This window comes from Stenella coeruleoalba, assembly GCF_951394435.1.
Source record: "Stenella coeruleoalba genome assembly, chromosome: 19".
Lineage (NCBI taxonomy): Eukaryota > Metazoa > Chordata > Mammalia > Artiodactyla > Delphinidae > Stenella > Stenella coeruleoalba.
Window position 1 is genome coordinate 50,651,801 of NC_137165.1, and position 13,085 is coordinate 50,664,885.

Consider the following 13,085-nt stretch of genomic DNA (forward strand, 5'->3'; position numbering starts at 1 on the left):
CCAGAATCAGAGGGTTGTTAGCTATTTTAGGCAATGTCAGTGGGTCTTTTATTGTCCTAGAGGCCCAGGGAAGGCCTGTAGGCCCCACCCGCTGGGCATCCACTAAGCCTAACCTTGCTTGTCTCACACCAGCTGTGGGCCAGCCTCCCCCTGAGTGTCTCTGTCTCCCATTGGGTGGTCTTCTGGATGATAAAGCCACACAGGGCTGAGGCTGGCATCTTTGACGTGCTGCTACCTCCTGGCAAATAATTGCACAAAATTAGCAGCCCATGAAAACGTTCCTGGCCAGCCCACCCTTTGTCACAGGCAGTTGACAATTAAGAAAATCAGACCCACATTCCTCCTTGCCCTGCTCTCGAGGGGCTGGGCTGGTGAGTGCCTAATTGCAGGCCATTACCTTTCCCCAGGCTCTGGAGACGGTCCCAGAGCTGCCCTCCTTCCTCTGAGATCATGGTGAAAGATGGGGGCCCGGACAGCCCAGGGTCTTCAGCCTGGGGTTCTACTGGCCTGCACAACAACACACTGCTATGTTGCGGCCGTCCTCCACTGACCTCCCTGCTCTCTGCACTGCGTCTCCAGGAGGATCCTGCTGAACTATGCGGTGTACAACCCAGCCATCGGCTACTCCCAGGGCATGTCGGACCTGGTGGCACCCATCCTGGCCGAGGTCCTGGACGAGTCAGACACCTTCTGGTGCTTTGTGGGTTTGATGCAGAACACGATCTTTGTCAGCTCTCCTCGGGATGAGGACATGGAGAAACAGCTGGTGAGGCTCTCAGTTGTGTATGGCTTGGGGGCTGTGGGTCAGCAAGCAGCAGAAAGGCCAGGGTCAGCCTTGCCAGTGGACTGTGGGGGGCTTGGCCCTGGGCCTCTGGGGTAGGGCCAGCTCCCCCAGGAGGGACGCATGCTGTTCCCAGGTCCCAGGACACATGTTGCCATCCCCACCTCACACTCCTGCAGGTCCAGAGTCTAGACTGTGCAGGGCCTTCCCCTTGTGGCTTCCCACCTCCCTGCATGTGGCATCCCAACCCAGGCTCCCTGGGAGACAAAGAAGGGGGGGGGGGCCCTATCACACCTGACCCTGTGCTGTGTAAAATGGTTCCTCAGGTGCATCTGGGCCCCTTGCAGGGGTCCAACATAGCCAGGGTTCTGGGGGTGGGGATGGGAGGGGCTCCTGAAACCACCTCGAGGCCCGCTGGGTAGTTGTCACAACCGTACCTCCAGGGCAGCAGGCTTGCTGTGCGCAGCCGGCACCCCTCCCTTCATGGCCTCCCCTAACCTACACAGACCAGGCAGCACTGAGACTTGGGAGCGAGGAGGCAGAGCTGGGTAAGGCAGGGCCAGGAGTGCGCACTCTTTCCTTACGTAGCATCTGTGCACTCCAAGCACCTGCCGGGTGCTGCTGGCACTGGGAGGTGGTCTCAGGTCCCCAGTCTGCAAGAGATTTTTGGTCTGGAAGCTGACAGTGTGAGGAGAGGATGCTGGGTGCCAGGGAGTGATACAGAAAGAGCTCTGGTGATAGAGGTGGGAACCAAGACAGGCGTCCCAGTGTCTCCTTGGACTAGGCCGACCCAATGGCACGTGGGGTCTGGCCCTGGACACTGTCAGGCCTGCCGAGACTTGGCTGAGAGAGCTCTCTGGGCAATGGCACTGGGTGCCCTGGTCAGGTTGGTGGCCCACATGCAATGAGGGTCGAGCTGAATGGAGGGCCTCAAATGCCAGGCCAAGGAGCATGTCCCGTCAACTTGCCATTAGGAAGCCGTTGAAGACTATGGATGGTAGAGCAGAACACAGCAGGGGATTGGACGAGGGGGAGCCAGGAGCAGGCAGGTGGGGATTGGAAGGTGCCGGGCACCAGAGCGGGGGTGGGGGGCACCCGTGAGGGAGGGAGGGGGTCAGCTGCATGCCTGGACTTGACCCTGCTGTGGGCCACTGGGTGGAAAGACTGGCCAGTCGGGAAGGGTCCTCAGAATCAGTTCCCGTGCCATCCCAGCGGCTGTCTCAAGTGGGAACAATGGGTCGCTTGTGTGGGAAGGGGCCTGTGAGTCACCAAGCCCCCACCCCAGGATCTGGCTGGGATCTCAGCCGAGCCTGCCCACTCTGTGCTCTCTGCATCGGCCCTGTGATGTCAGGTTTCCACGGTACCTGCGGAGGCAATTACGGGCTCTGATGCGATTCGCCCCTGATGGGCTCCGAAGCACATGGCCCCGTGACTTGTTAGCTGCCGGAGATTGATTTTACAACGGTGCTGGTGAAGTCAGCAGCCAGAGCAGGACGTTGCCAGAAACAGCCTCCATCTCGTCCCAAGTCACTGGGTGGTGACCTTAAGTGCAGGAATTGAGCCTCTCGGGGTTCAGAAACGCCCCCTCTCTGTCCTAAATCAGCTCTGGAAGATGATGGATCTTGGTGATCAGAGCGGAAGGTGGTTGAGTGGGTGTGGGGGAGGGGGCGTTGTCAATGGATGATCTGCTCCACATCCCAGAAGGGAGGGGGCGTCAGAAACAGCCCCATATGGCGCCTGAGGCCTGGGGGTCTTCCTGCCACTAGCCTCCTGGTCCACATCAGGGTGCTGTGCTCTGCCTTGCCCTGGGCCACGCCACAGCCTCCAAAACAGTCTGAAATCTGGGCTAAACTGACAAAGACAGGTGTGAGTCAGACTTCCAGCGACAGACCAAAACAAGTGGGTGCAGTGACATGTAGCAGGTAGAGACCTCACGCATGGCACACAGGCTTTGGCGGGCGGGAGGGGTGGACCGAGGAAGGGCCTCGGTGGGAGTGGGCTTCCTGGGCCAGGCAGGCAGGCGTGCTCGGGGCTGGGGGGCTAACTCATCTCGGCCTCGCCCCCAGCTGTACCTGCGGGAGCTGCTGCGGCTGACGCACCTGCGCTTCTACCAGCACCTGGTCTCACTGGGCGAGGACGGCCTGCAGATGCTCTTCTGCCACCGCTGGCTGCTGCTGTGCTTCAAGCGGGAGTTTCCCGAGGCTGAGGCTCTGCGGATCTGGGAGGCCTGCTGGGCCCACTACCAGGTGAGTCAGGCGCGGTGCCCAGGGCTGGGGGCTGGGACAGCCGTCCTGCACCCAGTCTAAAAGGAGGGTGGGGTGCCCACGTAACCGTGCGCCTCCTCTGGGGTCCCCCTCCACCATCCCTGACCCCCCGCAAGCCACAGTCCGCCCCTCACATGGCGACTGCCTTCCAGTCCCACGTGGCCAGCCTCAGACCTGCAATTCGCCTCCCAAGTAACTGAAATCGATGCAAATTGCCCACTGACTGCACTCATTACCACGTTCTGGGGCTGAGCACGCTCCTGTCACAACCAATCAGCGTGAAAGACATTGCGGGGCCGAGCAGGACGCCAGTGCCCACAAGCTGGAGCCAGTGCCCGCCCGCCTGCCCCCTCGGGACGGCTCAGGGAAAGGGCCCGAGACCTTGCTTCCCCATCCTCTGAGAGCCCGGGCCTGGCCCACTGTCCCCACCCAGGGATGTGATTTCCACTTGCCATCCACTGTTATCATTGTCTCCTCAACAAATTCCCCTGAGAGCGTCGAACTGGCCCTGTCACACAGCTTTAATGCCCAAATTAGCAACAAGCTGGCGACGTGAAAGGATAGGCAAGTCTCTCTGAATCCATCAGCCTTAAAAAAAAAATAGTATTGACGCATCCGGGAGGTGGCCAGGACCCTTTCTGCAAGAGCGGGCTCCATCCTCCCTGCGGCAGCCGGAGCAGCTTGGATGAGACAAACCTCGCTGTTACGTGGGCACGCCCACCAGCCCTCGGAAATGCGCATCAGCGTTTCCCCTCCTTACTAATGTCAAAGAAGGGTTATGTCTGATAGAAGTGAGTGTGAACAAATGTGGTGCTGGTGCCACAGGCTGTCTTTGTGTTCATCCATCCTCACCCGCCTCCTGCTCCTGCCCCCAGCTGGGCCCAGGTCTGGGCCGCGATTCCTGCGTGGGTTAGCGTGCTCGACGTGTACTGCAGGCTGGAATCAAGGAAGCATTGGCAAGGATGGTCCAAAACACTGGATCACATTTAAAAAAAAAAAAATTGTGTCCACTTTGCAAAGCCTCATTGCATGTTTTTCCAGCAGCAAGTTTGCCACCCTCGTGACATCACATTTAAGCTAATGTTACAAGTGAACTCAGAGCATTACCCAACAAATGGGGCCATTTCTCAGGCTAAATTTAGCCACATTTGGCCCCACCACTTGATCAAATTAGTGGCAGGAGACTGGAAGCGGGGGGTAGGATGATTGTAGTGGGCGTAGGCTAATTCATTAGAGTGAGCTCGTGGAGAGGGGGGTGGTCACTACCAGCTGCTTTAACTTTTAAAGTGTCCCCAGAGTGAGAAAGGCTCTATTTCATTCATTTATGATACTTCTAGTTTGCCCTCAGGGGCTGCGCTGCCCTGGGCCTTGTCCAGTGAACTGGGATTAGTCCTGTACTGCCATCCAGCCCCATTTAGAATGTGCCCCACCTTTTCTGCCCCAGAGTCCTCTCTGAGAGGAGGTAGACATGCACCTTCCTCTGTCCTCCCCCCTCCCCCCAGCCCTCCGCCAACCCTGGCCACAGTTCGAATAGCTGCAGGAGGATCGTTCTGAGCCACATCAAGGCCATTCTGGAGTAATTCAGAGGAAGGGGCTGGGCAACCCAGAATGGTCTCTTCAGAGTGGGTGGGGTGTGGGATGTTTGCTGCCCATAACTTCTGCCCGCATCCAGGGCTCCTCCTGGCCCTGTTTGCAAAGGAACAAAGTTCTGTCTGGCTGGGTGGCCGACGTCAGGAGACTAAACACAGGCTTCCTGGTGGTCCTTGTCCTTCCTCTGCCCCCGAGAGCAAGTGTGACTCAAAGGCGGTGTGCCCTCAAAGTGTCCGGGCTGGAGAGCGCACAGGATGTACCCCAGCCAGGACCAAGTGCCGGCTTCCTGCTGTGGGCCAGGCCTTCTTTGCTGGGCAGCCATATGAGGCAGCCTCCAAGGAAGACAGCGGAGTCCTCAATGGGCTCTGTAAAGCTGGTTAAAGATGGTGGGCTCGTTGGGGAGCTCCATGGGGACCGTCGTGATCTGCCGTGCTCTGCTCCGAGGCTCTTCTCCCCACTTTCTTATCAACAATCCTAAGAGTCGTCTCTGGGGCACGAGTTGGGACGTTTGGCCTGGAGGCAGGAGGACAGCGACCAGTGGGTGGGTGCCAGAAAGTTCGTTCTCAGTGGCGTGTTCTGTGACCCACTGGAGCATGTTCTGACGCACTGTCTCTCAAGAGAATGGGCACGGGCCAGCCTTCAGAGGAGCATGTTCTTTGCCCTGTGCTGGAAAGCCTCCCAGAGGGCTCCCCGGAGGGTAACAGCAGCCCGTGGGTGGCCAGCCCCTTTGTATGTCACAGCAGCCTTTGGATAGAGGTGCTCACACTGGCCCATTTGCAGGTGGGGAAACTGAGGATGAAGGAGGCTTCTGGGCTTGCCCAGGGCCACATGAACCCAGACGACCTCACCCCGAGCCCTTACCCCGCACCTCTGCACTTGGCCTCTACCTGCAGGCAGGCCCTGGGGCTGGGTCAGGGGCCTTATCTGAACCCAATCTCTATCCCCCCAGACGGATTACTTCCACCTTTTCATCTGTGTGGCCATCGTGGCCATCTACGGGGATGACGTCATTGAGCAGCAGCTGGCCACCGACCAGATGCTTCTGCACTTCGGAAACCTGGCCATGCACATGAATGGGGAGCTTGTTCTCAGGAAGGTGAGTGTGGCCCCTGCATGCAGGCCCGCCCTCCCATATACAGAGCCCCACCCCTTCACTTCCAGAGCTCCGCCCACACACAGCCCCCACAAGCCCTGCCCTCCACACACAGAGCCCTGCCCCTTCACTTCCAGAGCCCCGCCCACACACTCCAGCCACCCTGGGAGCTCCTGACCAAGGCCCAGTGGTCAGCATGTCTGGCAGCTGCTCAGGGTGCCCATCAGGCCCTGGCAAAGAGGCCTCTCTCCTCATGGACTGAACAGATTACCTGGTTTGATGGACAGGTCCTCCACCTGCGGTACCTCAGTCCTAGCCCAGAGCCAGGAAAACTGAGCAGGAGGCTTAGGGAGGGGAGGTGGACACTTTTCATCCGAAGTTAGTGGAACAAAGGGCGCCTTTGCCACCTCCCCACTTCCCAGGCTCCTGCTGGAGTCTGCTTCTTAAAGCTCTCTGGTGTCTCCCGGGGGCAGTGAGGAGGGCCTGGGGTCAGGGTGGGGTGGGTAGGAAGAGGGTGGTGGAAACAGACCCTGCAGGGCGGAGAGGTGGAGCCGTGGGGCCAGGCTGAGCCAGGGAGGGACAGGGTGGGCCCTGTGCCGCTTTTGCCTGCCCTGTTCACCCTCCATATGAAGGCCGTTGGGGGAGCCTTCTTTGTGTCAAGCCACATGGGAGCACTGCTCCGGGTACCATGTGAGTCCCGTCCCTCAGCTGGATCACGGTGTTGAAAGGGACGGGGCAGGCAGAGCCCTCGCCCTGACCTGGCACAGGGTGAGCCCTTGGGCGCTGGCTATTGCTGCCCCCGCTCTCGGGCCACTGGCTGTCCCCCAACGCCCTCGTCACTGCCTGTCCTCTCTGTTTGCAGGCAAGGAGTTTGCTCTATCAGTTTCGCCTCCTGCCGCGGATCCCCTGCAGCCTGCATGACCTGTGCAAGCTGTGTGGGACTGGCATGTGGGACAGTGGTTACATGCCCGCCGTGGAGTGCACAGGCCAGCACCCGGGGTCTGAGAGCTGCCCATATGGGGGCACTGTGGAGACGCCTTCGCCCAAGCCCCCCAGAGAAGGCAGGAAGGGCCCAAAGACGCCCCGGGAAGGCTTCGGTTTCCGCAGATAGGTTGGGCTCCCTGTGCTAGACGAGGGGTGAGGGAACCTCAGCCAGGTCCCAAGCATGGGGGAGGGGGTGGGGCTGGGCTTGGAGGGGATGGGATGGTAGAAACAGAAGGAAAATGCCCTTGGGCGGCATGAAGGGAAACTTTTCATATTAAGGACAAAAGCGGAGTCCAGAAGTGACAGAAGTGGAACCCGCCAGCTGCCCAGAGAAAAGTCACCTCCCAAAAAAGCGGGACCAAAATGCACAGCCATCCCACCTGGACACGCAGGCTGGCTGGGTTCTCGTGTTGCCTGCCTTTGATGGCTCTCCACACGTCCCAGGAATTCCTCCAGCTTCATCAGCCACCGAAGGGTATTGCCAGGCACTGGGAAAGGCAGAGACAGAAGGAGAGGTCTTGTGCACCCACCAGTGCCGGGGAGCGCAGAACAAGGGGGTCCTGTCCAGGCCCAGAGACATCTTTGCAAGCCGGACACACCCGCCTCATCAGGCTTCATTCTCTGAAAGAACCGAACATACTCCACAGCTTCTCCAGCCACAGCTGCAAAGCTGATGTGAAGACATCTGCCCCCCATCCCCCCGCCAAAAAAAGCCCCACTGATTTCAGGGTAAAGAGGTGTAAGAGCAGCGGACTGGGGGCTTTCACACTGTCCATTTCAACATCCTGTCCTCTTGGTATGTGAAGGAATCTGCTGCCTGAGCACAGGCTGTTGAAATGTTGGATTCCTCTCCCTTTGTTGGGGAATGTCTGCATTTGGCATTGTTTAAGGCCAACCTCACCAAATACTGCAACCAACTGGGGTCTGGATGGGTTGAGGTGTGTGTGTGTGCATGCAAAATCATCTGAAGGGAATCTGCAGTGTTTGAGGGAAGGGGCACTGTATTAACTGACCAACCAAGACAAAGGACCTGGAAGTGCTAGAAAGACTCCCACTTCCCTGCAGGGCCTGCATTCTGCCATGAATGCCAGTCTTCTGTAAGTCAGCTTCTCAGGTGGTTGGACGCAAGAGTGGCCACAGTACGGTAGCCATCACTCAGGGCACCTCTGCTTTCTGTGTGGAAACCAGGTCTTCCCAGCAAGCTCTCCCTGCTCCCAAAGATTCTCATCAGTTGCTCCTTCTGGGATTTAGAGAAGGACAGATAAGGGCATGGGAGGGCTCCCAGCCAGTGTAAAGTGGTGGAGCCATTTGCACAGGAAGCCACCTCTTGAACTGGCAGGAGCAAGGAGGCTGGAATCGTTCCTTGAATCCTCCTGCACATTCTTCTGGGGAGAAAGATTCCTGACATGCTGAGAGTCATCGCGGAGACGCAGCCCGACTAAGGCTTCTTCCTGCCCCTCAGCTTTTCCCACTGGGACCTGACGCTGCTGGATGGCGCCACTTTAAAAAGATGTTTATCAACAGGAAAGAGGAGTTATCAGCCTCCTCCCTTCTCAGCTTCTCTCTTCTCCGTGAGCCCAAGTCCTCCAGCAGGCAGGAGACTGACACTGGTACTTCCAAGTTCCTGGCCCCTCTGTCCAAGAGTCTTTCGGAGAGACCATCCTGGAGCCCCATCAGTGCCCAGATCTTAGGGTACTGACCATTACAGTCCAGCAGCAGGATCCAGGCTGGATGGGGGTAGACTTGTGCTCTGCTTCTGGGGAAAGAAGATTGCCTTTCCATCCGGAGGATGGCTCCTGATCCATTATGGAAATGGCTTGAGTTACCCAGGCACTATGTTGACCCTCCTCTAGAGACCACATCCCCATGAACAGGCGTAACAGTTATCCATTGCCACAGTAATGCTACATAACAAATAGCCCCCAAACATGGTGGCCTCAACTAGCACACACTTTTACCTAGCACATGAGTCTGTGGGGCAGCAGCTCAAGCTGGGCATTTCTGGTCTGGGTTGGGCTTGCTCCCATGCCTGGAGCTGTTAAGTCCCAGGGGTGTGCTCACACATGTCGAGGTGTGTAGAGGTCAGACTTGGCTCTGCTCTGTGCTTCTTGCATCCTTCCCGCAAGCCAGTCCTGGCCAAGGCGAAGGTGCAGAATCAGAAGTGTACAGGCACCTTCCCAAGCCTTGACAGATGCCCCCCGTGCTGCCACCTCAGTGGCCAAAGCAAGTCACATGGCCAGACTCAGCATCTAGGGATGGGGAAATGGACCCTCCCCTGCAGTAAGAGAAGTGACATGGCGAGGGACTGGGATTCAGGGAGGGGTGAGGAACTGGGCGGCTGGTACGGGGCTGGAAGAGTCTACCAGCACCACAACAAAGTCCTGGTCCAGATAACACTGTTTTGGAGCTCACCTTCTACCAGGGGCGTGACTTCCCCTGAAGGGGCAGGAGATGCCTAAGAGGAGAAAGGGTGCTCCCCCCTCACCCTCCGTAGCAGAAGAACGTCCGTGCATTTTACAATACCTTGTGCCTTTGGGTTGCTGTGTGCGGGGTGGAGGGAGAGGGGTCCCAGGCTCCCTCACTTTGGAGGGTCCTGGGTGGAAAGTGCTCATTCTGAAGCTCCCAGCTCCCACAGCCCCTCACCCCCACGGCTCCCCAGGACCCTCCCACCTCTCACCCTATGGGCTGGGTGAGGTCCCAGTGAGATCTGGGCCTCCTGGAGCAGCCAGGACCTCGAAAGCTGAAGACCTGGGTGTGTGGGCTCTGCGAGGTCCCGCTGCTCCGGAGGGATGGAGAAGGCCCTCCCCTGCACGGCTCCCTTAATCTGGATGCAATTAGAGGAAACCAGCCAAAAACCCTGCGGCAGCTGTTGCCTCAGGATTATTCCCAGCCAGCAAAAGGCATTAGGGTGATAATTCAGTCATTAGACTTTTAGCCTTCCCACCGCCAGAACGTGCAAATACAGGATAATCAGCCCAGCACGGCCATCCTCGGCGATACTGCTTATTTAACCCATTTTTTCTAAATGACACTTAATGTTATTGGCTGGGGTGCGTGTGCATGCATACTTAAAAGTTTCCCCACCGCTAATGTCTGTGCTGACGTTACATGATGTCGTCGGGGCCTCTGGGAAGAGCGGGCACCTTTGATGCGCATGTGCTGGCACAGTGAGGGCAGTGGGGCAGGGACTTACCAGCCCGGTGGGGCTTCACCCTCTCAGGGAAGGTGGATGATGGCAGGATGAAGCTGGGTGTGGGGAAGGTGGGCATATAGTGGGGTCAGGGTCTGGTTAAGTGCAGAGGGGAACAGTGTGCTATTCCAGAAGGTTCTGACTTAAGTCCCAGCAGGGGGGACTTGGAACTCACAAGTCAAGGGAATTGGAGTTCTTGAGCCAATTAGAGGGGTGGGGATAGGCAGGCTGGGAGGGGTCCCCAGCCCATCTCTGCAGAGGAGGAGGGTCTGCAGTCCAGAGGGCAGTTCCATTGGCGGCCTTGGTCTGAATGCCATCAGCAGGCAGCGCTGTGTTGTCCTGATCAGCTGAGTGTCAGGCAGGACAGAGAGTTTTGAATCCAGGACCTTTGAGTTTTCTGTAAAATCCTGCTGGGGGCAGACAGCTGGACAGGATGAAGATGCTGGTCCTGAAATGAGGGCAGTGGCTGGCAAAGGTCACCCAGCTCTGACCTTTGATGGGTAGGAAATGGGGCAAAATCTGTGGACCACAGTGGGGGACCTCTGTGGCTCTCCCCTCAGTTTTTTGTGAGGTCCCTCTGAGCTCTCTTGTCTGCTTCTTGTTCGGTAGAAATAGCTGGGAGGAGGGCAGCCCCCAGGGTGGTGGGAATCTGCTCATGGCTGTGCCCTGCACCTGCGGAAGCCTCCATCCTCTGTTTGGCCTCCCCTCCGCCATGCGGGGAGGCTGGAGGGTGGCAGGAGCGCCTGGGTTCACCCGGCCGAGAGAAGGAAGCCTCTTCCAATTTGTTTGCCCAGCAGAGGCCCCCAGAGGCCGCCCCGCCTCAGAGGAAGGAGGAGGAGTTTCCCTGGGAAACCCCACACACGAGCGGAGGTGCAGCCTGCAAGCTGCGCCGCAAACCCATAGCAAAGGGAAGGAGCCTGCGGGTCTGGCCTGAGGCCAGGCGCTTCCTCTGGAGACCCTGGGGAACCAGATGGCCCAGGATCTGATTAGCCCTGGGTTTCTAAGCCAGGCTGCAAGGCCGTCCCGAAGTGAAAGCATTCTTTCCCCGCCCGTCCTTGGCTCAGAGGGAACTGCCCCCAAAGTTGTGAAGCCTAAGAACAGGGCTCCCCTACAGAGGTTGCGCAGTGCTGCGTGGAAGGAAGATGCTTACCTAGGGGTCAGGAACCTGGTTCTTGTCCTGCCTCTGACCCTTCCCAGGTGCGTGACCTTCCTGCACTCTGAGCCTCGGTTCCCTCATCTGTAGAATGAACGGCGCTGCCCTCCCAGCCCACCTCACAGGACTGCCGTGGGGACTCTCCAGGTGAAGCTGTCATGAAGATGCTTTACCAGCCCCGGGGGCTTCACCTGCCACTCAGGGAAGAGACCACTGACCTTGGCCTTGCAGCCTTGGCGGAAAGGCGGCATGCTCCCAACCCGAGAGCTCGCCCTGCTTTGAGAGTCAGCAAACCCGCTCCCTTCTACACGTCCACTTTGCTGCATGTCCCCGACTAAGGGGGACCTCTCTGTGCCTCTTCTGTGAAATTCACCCCATGCCACCCCACTCCTGCCATGAGGATAACCGACCGTAAGCCATGACCTTGGTGACCCCGAGAGGTGTGTCTGTGTGCCATGTGCCCAGCTCTGCATCAGGGATGAGGTCCAGGCCTCGGACCCCCACGGCTGTGAAAACCACTCAAGCAGGGGGCTGTGGCCTCCTGGGTCAGGCTGTAGAGACTGGAGAGGGGTGTCCCTGGGCCTCTTGGCGGCAGGGCGGGCATGCAAACAGCCTGCAGGCATCTGGCCGTTAAACACATTGTGCTGAATTTCTAGGTAGGAAAGTACATTTCAAGTTCAGAGATCAAGTCACTTGGTCATCTTCTCTCCAGCACCTTGTGTTAGTCAGAGGGCAGGGTTTCTGTTGTTTAAGGGAAAGTTTAATGAAATTACCAAGAGATTACTGATGTCCGTGGCTAGCATTCGTTCTGTGTATTTCATTTTGTTTTCTTTTTTAAATACAATCGCCCACTGGTCAGGCCATGCCCCAGGCTCGGGACTGGCCACCCAGACCCCAGGGGCCATGGCCCCCACTGTGCTTCTGGCTCTCATGGATTCCACTGCAAAGTAAATAAAATCATATTGACAACAAACATACGCTCTACGGCGCCTCTAAGGAAAAGGTCCGGCGAGATTTGTTAGGTCAGAATGTGGCAGGTTCCAGTGCTGGGTAAAGTGGGCTCCCATAGAAGAGCAAGGAGGGCCGGAGGGCTGGCCAGCGGCACAGCAGGCCCTGCTCTGGGGAGCCTGGCTGCAGGCCCAGGGGTCCATCAGGCATCTGAAGGGGACGGGGCGCTCGGCCTGCAGCAGGGAGGAGCTGCTCGCCACCAAGGTGGAGAGGTAGTAGGAAAGTGCCTGTGAACCCCAGTGACCAGGGGCCTCAAGACTGGCCCCAGCACCTGGAAACACAGTGTTTTATTGAGACTTGGCTGCCAGGGCTCTGATTTCAGGAAAAGCCGAAGACTTGCATTTGTGAACTTTCTACGGAGGCAAAGAAAATGAATTTGACCTTGTTAAGGGTGGGAGTTAAAGGAAGAATTCAGGCATCAGCTTCTCTCATCTCCATCCCCTGGAGCCCTACCATAGGGAACACGTCCCAGGGATTACAGGGAGGTGGGCAAGGGGGCTGGGGCCTGTCCTGGTTCTCCTGGACCGTGCTGGTGGGTGGAGGGCTCCCAGCCCTAACACGTGCCTGTGGGATTGCGAGCTGGTTTTCTGTGGTTTTGTGTGTACCTTTTCGTCCCTTTGCGTGAGAGGGGAGGAGGGTGCATATGCCGCCCTCCTGAATGTCTGCACCCCTGGGGGTCTCGTGTCTGCAGGGTCTGTCTCATCCTCCACCCACCTGGCCTTGGCTGAGACGACAGAGAGCTTTGTCACCCGTTCTCTGCAGGCCAGGAGTGCCCCCGCCTGAGGCTGGCTGGCCACGTGGCCAGGAGGGGCAGCAGCCCCGCTGATGCATCAGCTGCCGTGTCTGGCTGGTGGATCCACTTAGACCTTCTCTGTCCTTTTGTGAGTGGGAGGCGCTGCTTCCCCCTCATGCCTGGCCTTAACCTGGGATCTGAAGTCGCCCCTGATGGCCGAGTGCAGACAGAGAGGGAGCCTGGAGTTCAGGGGCACCAGCCCTACCATCACCACCCTCCAGGGCACGGC

General features: G+C 58.2%; 1 protein-coding gene across 1 annotated transcript in view; it reads left to right on the plus strand.

Moving 5' to 3' along the window:
- Positions 1-6,840, plus strand: part of TBC1D16 (TBC1 domain family member 16) — a 79,049-nt gene extending 72,209 nt beyond the window's left edge. Inside the window, exons 9-12 of the mRNA XM_079904294.1 lie at positions 580-766; positions 2,848-3,027; positions 5,585-5,731; positions 6,591-6,840. Coding sequence (XP_079760420.1) covers positions 580-766; positions 2,848-3,027; positions 5,585-5,731; positions 6,591-6,839 — 763 coding nt within the window. The 3' untranslated portion in view covers position 6,840. The remainder of the gene's footprint in view (positions 1-579; positions 767-2,847; positions 3,028-5,584; positions 5,732-6,590) is intronic.
- The last annotated feature ends 6,245 nt before the right edge of the window (positions 6,841-13,085 follow it).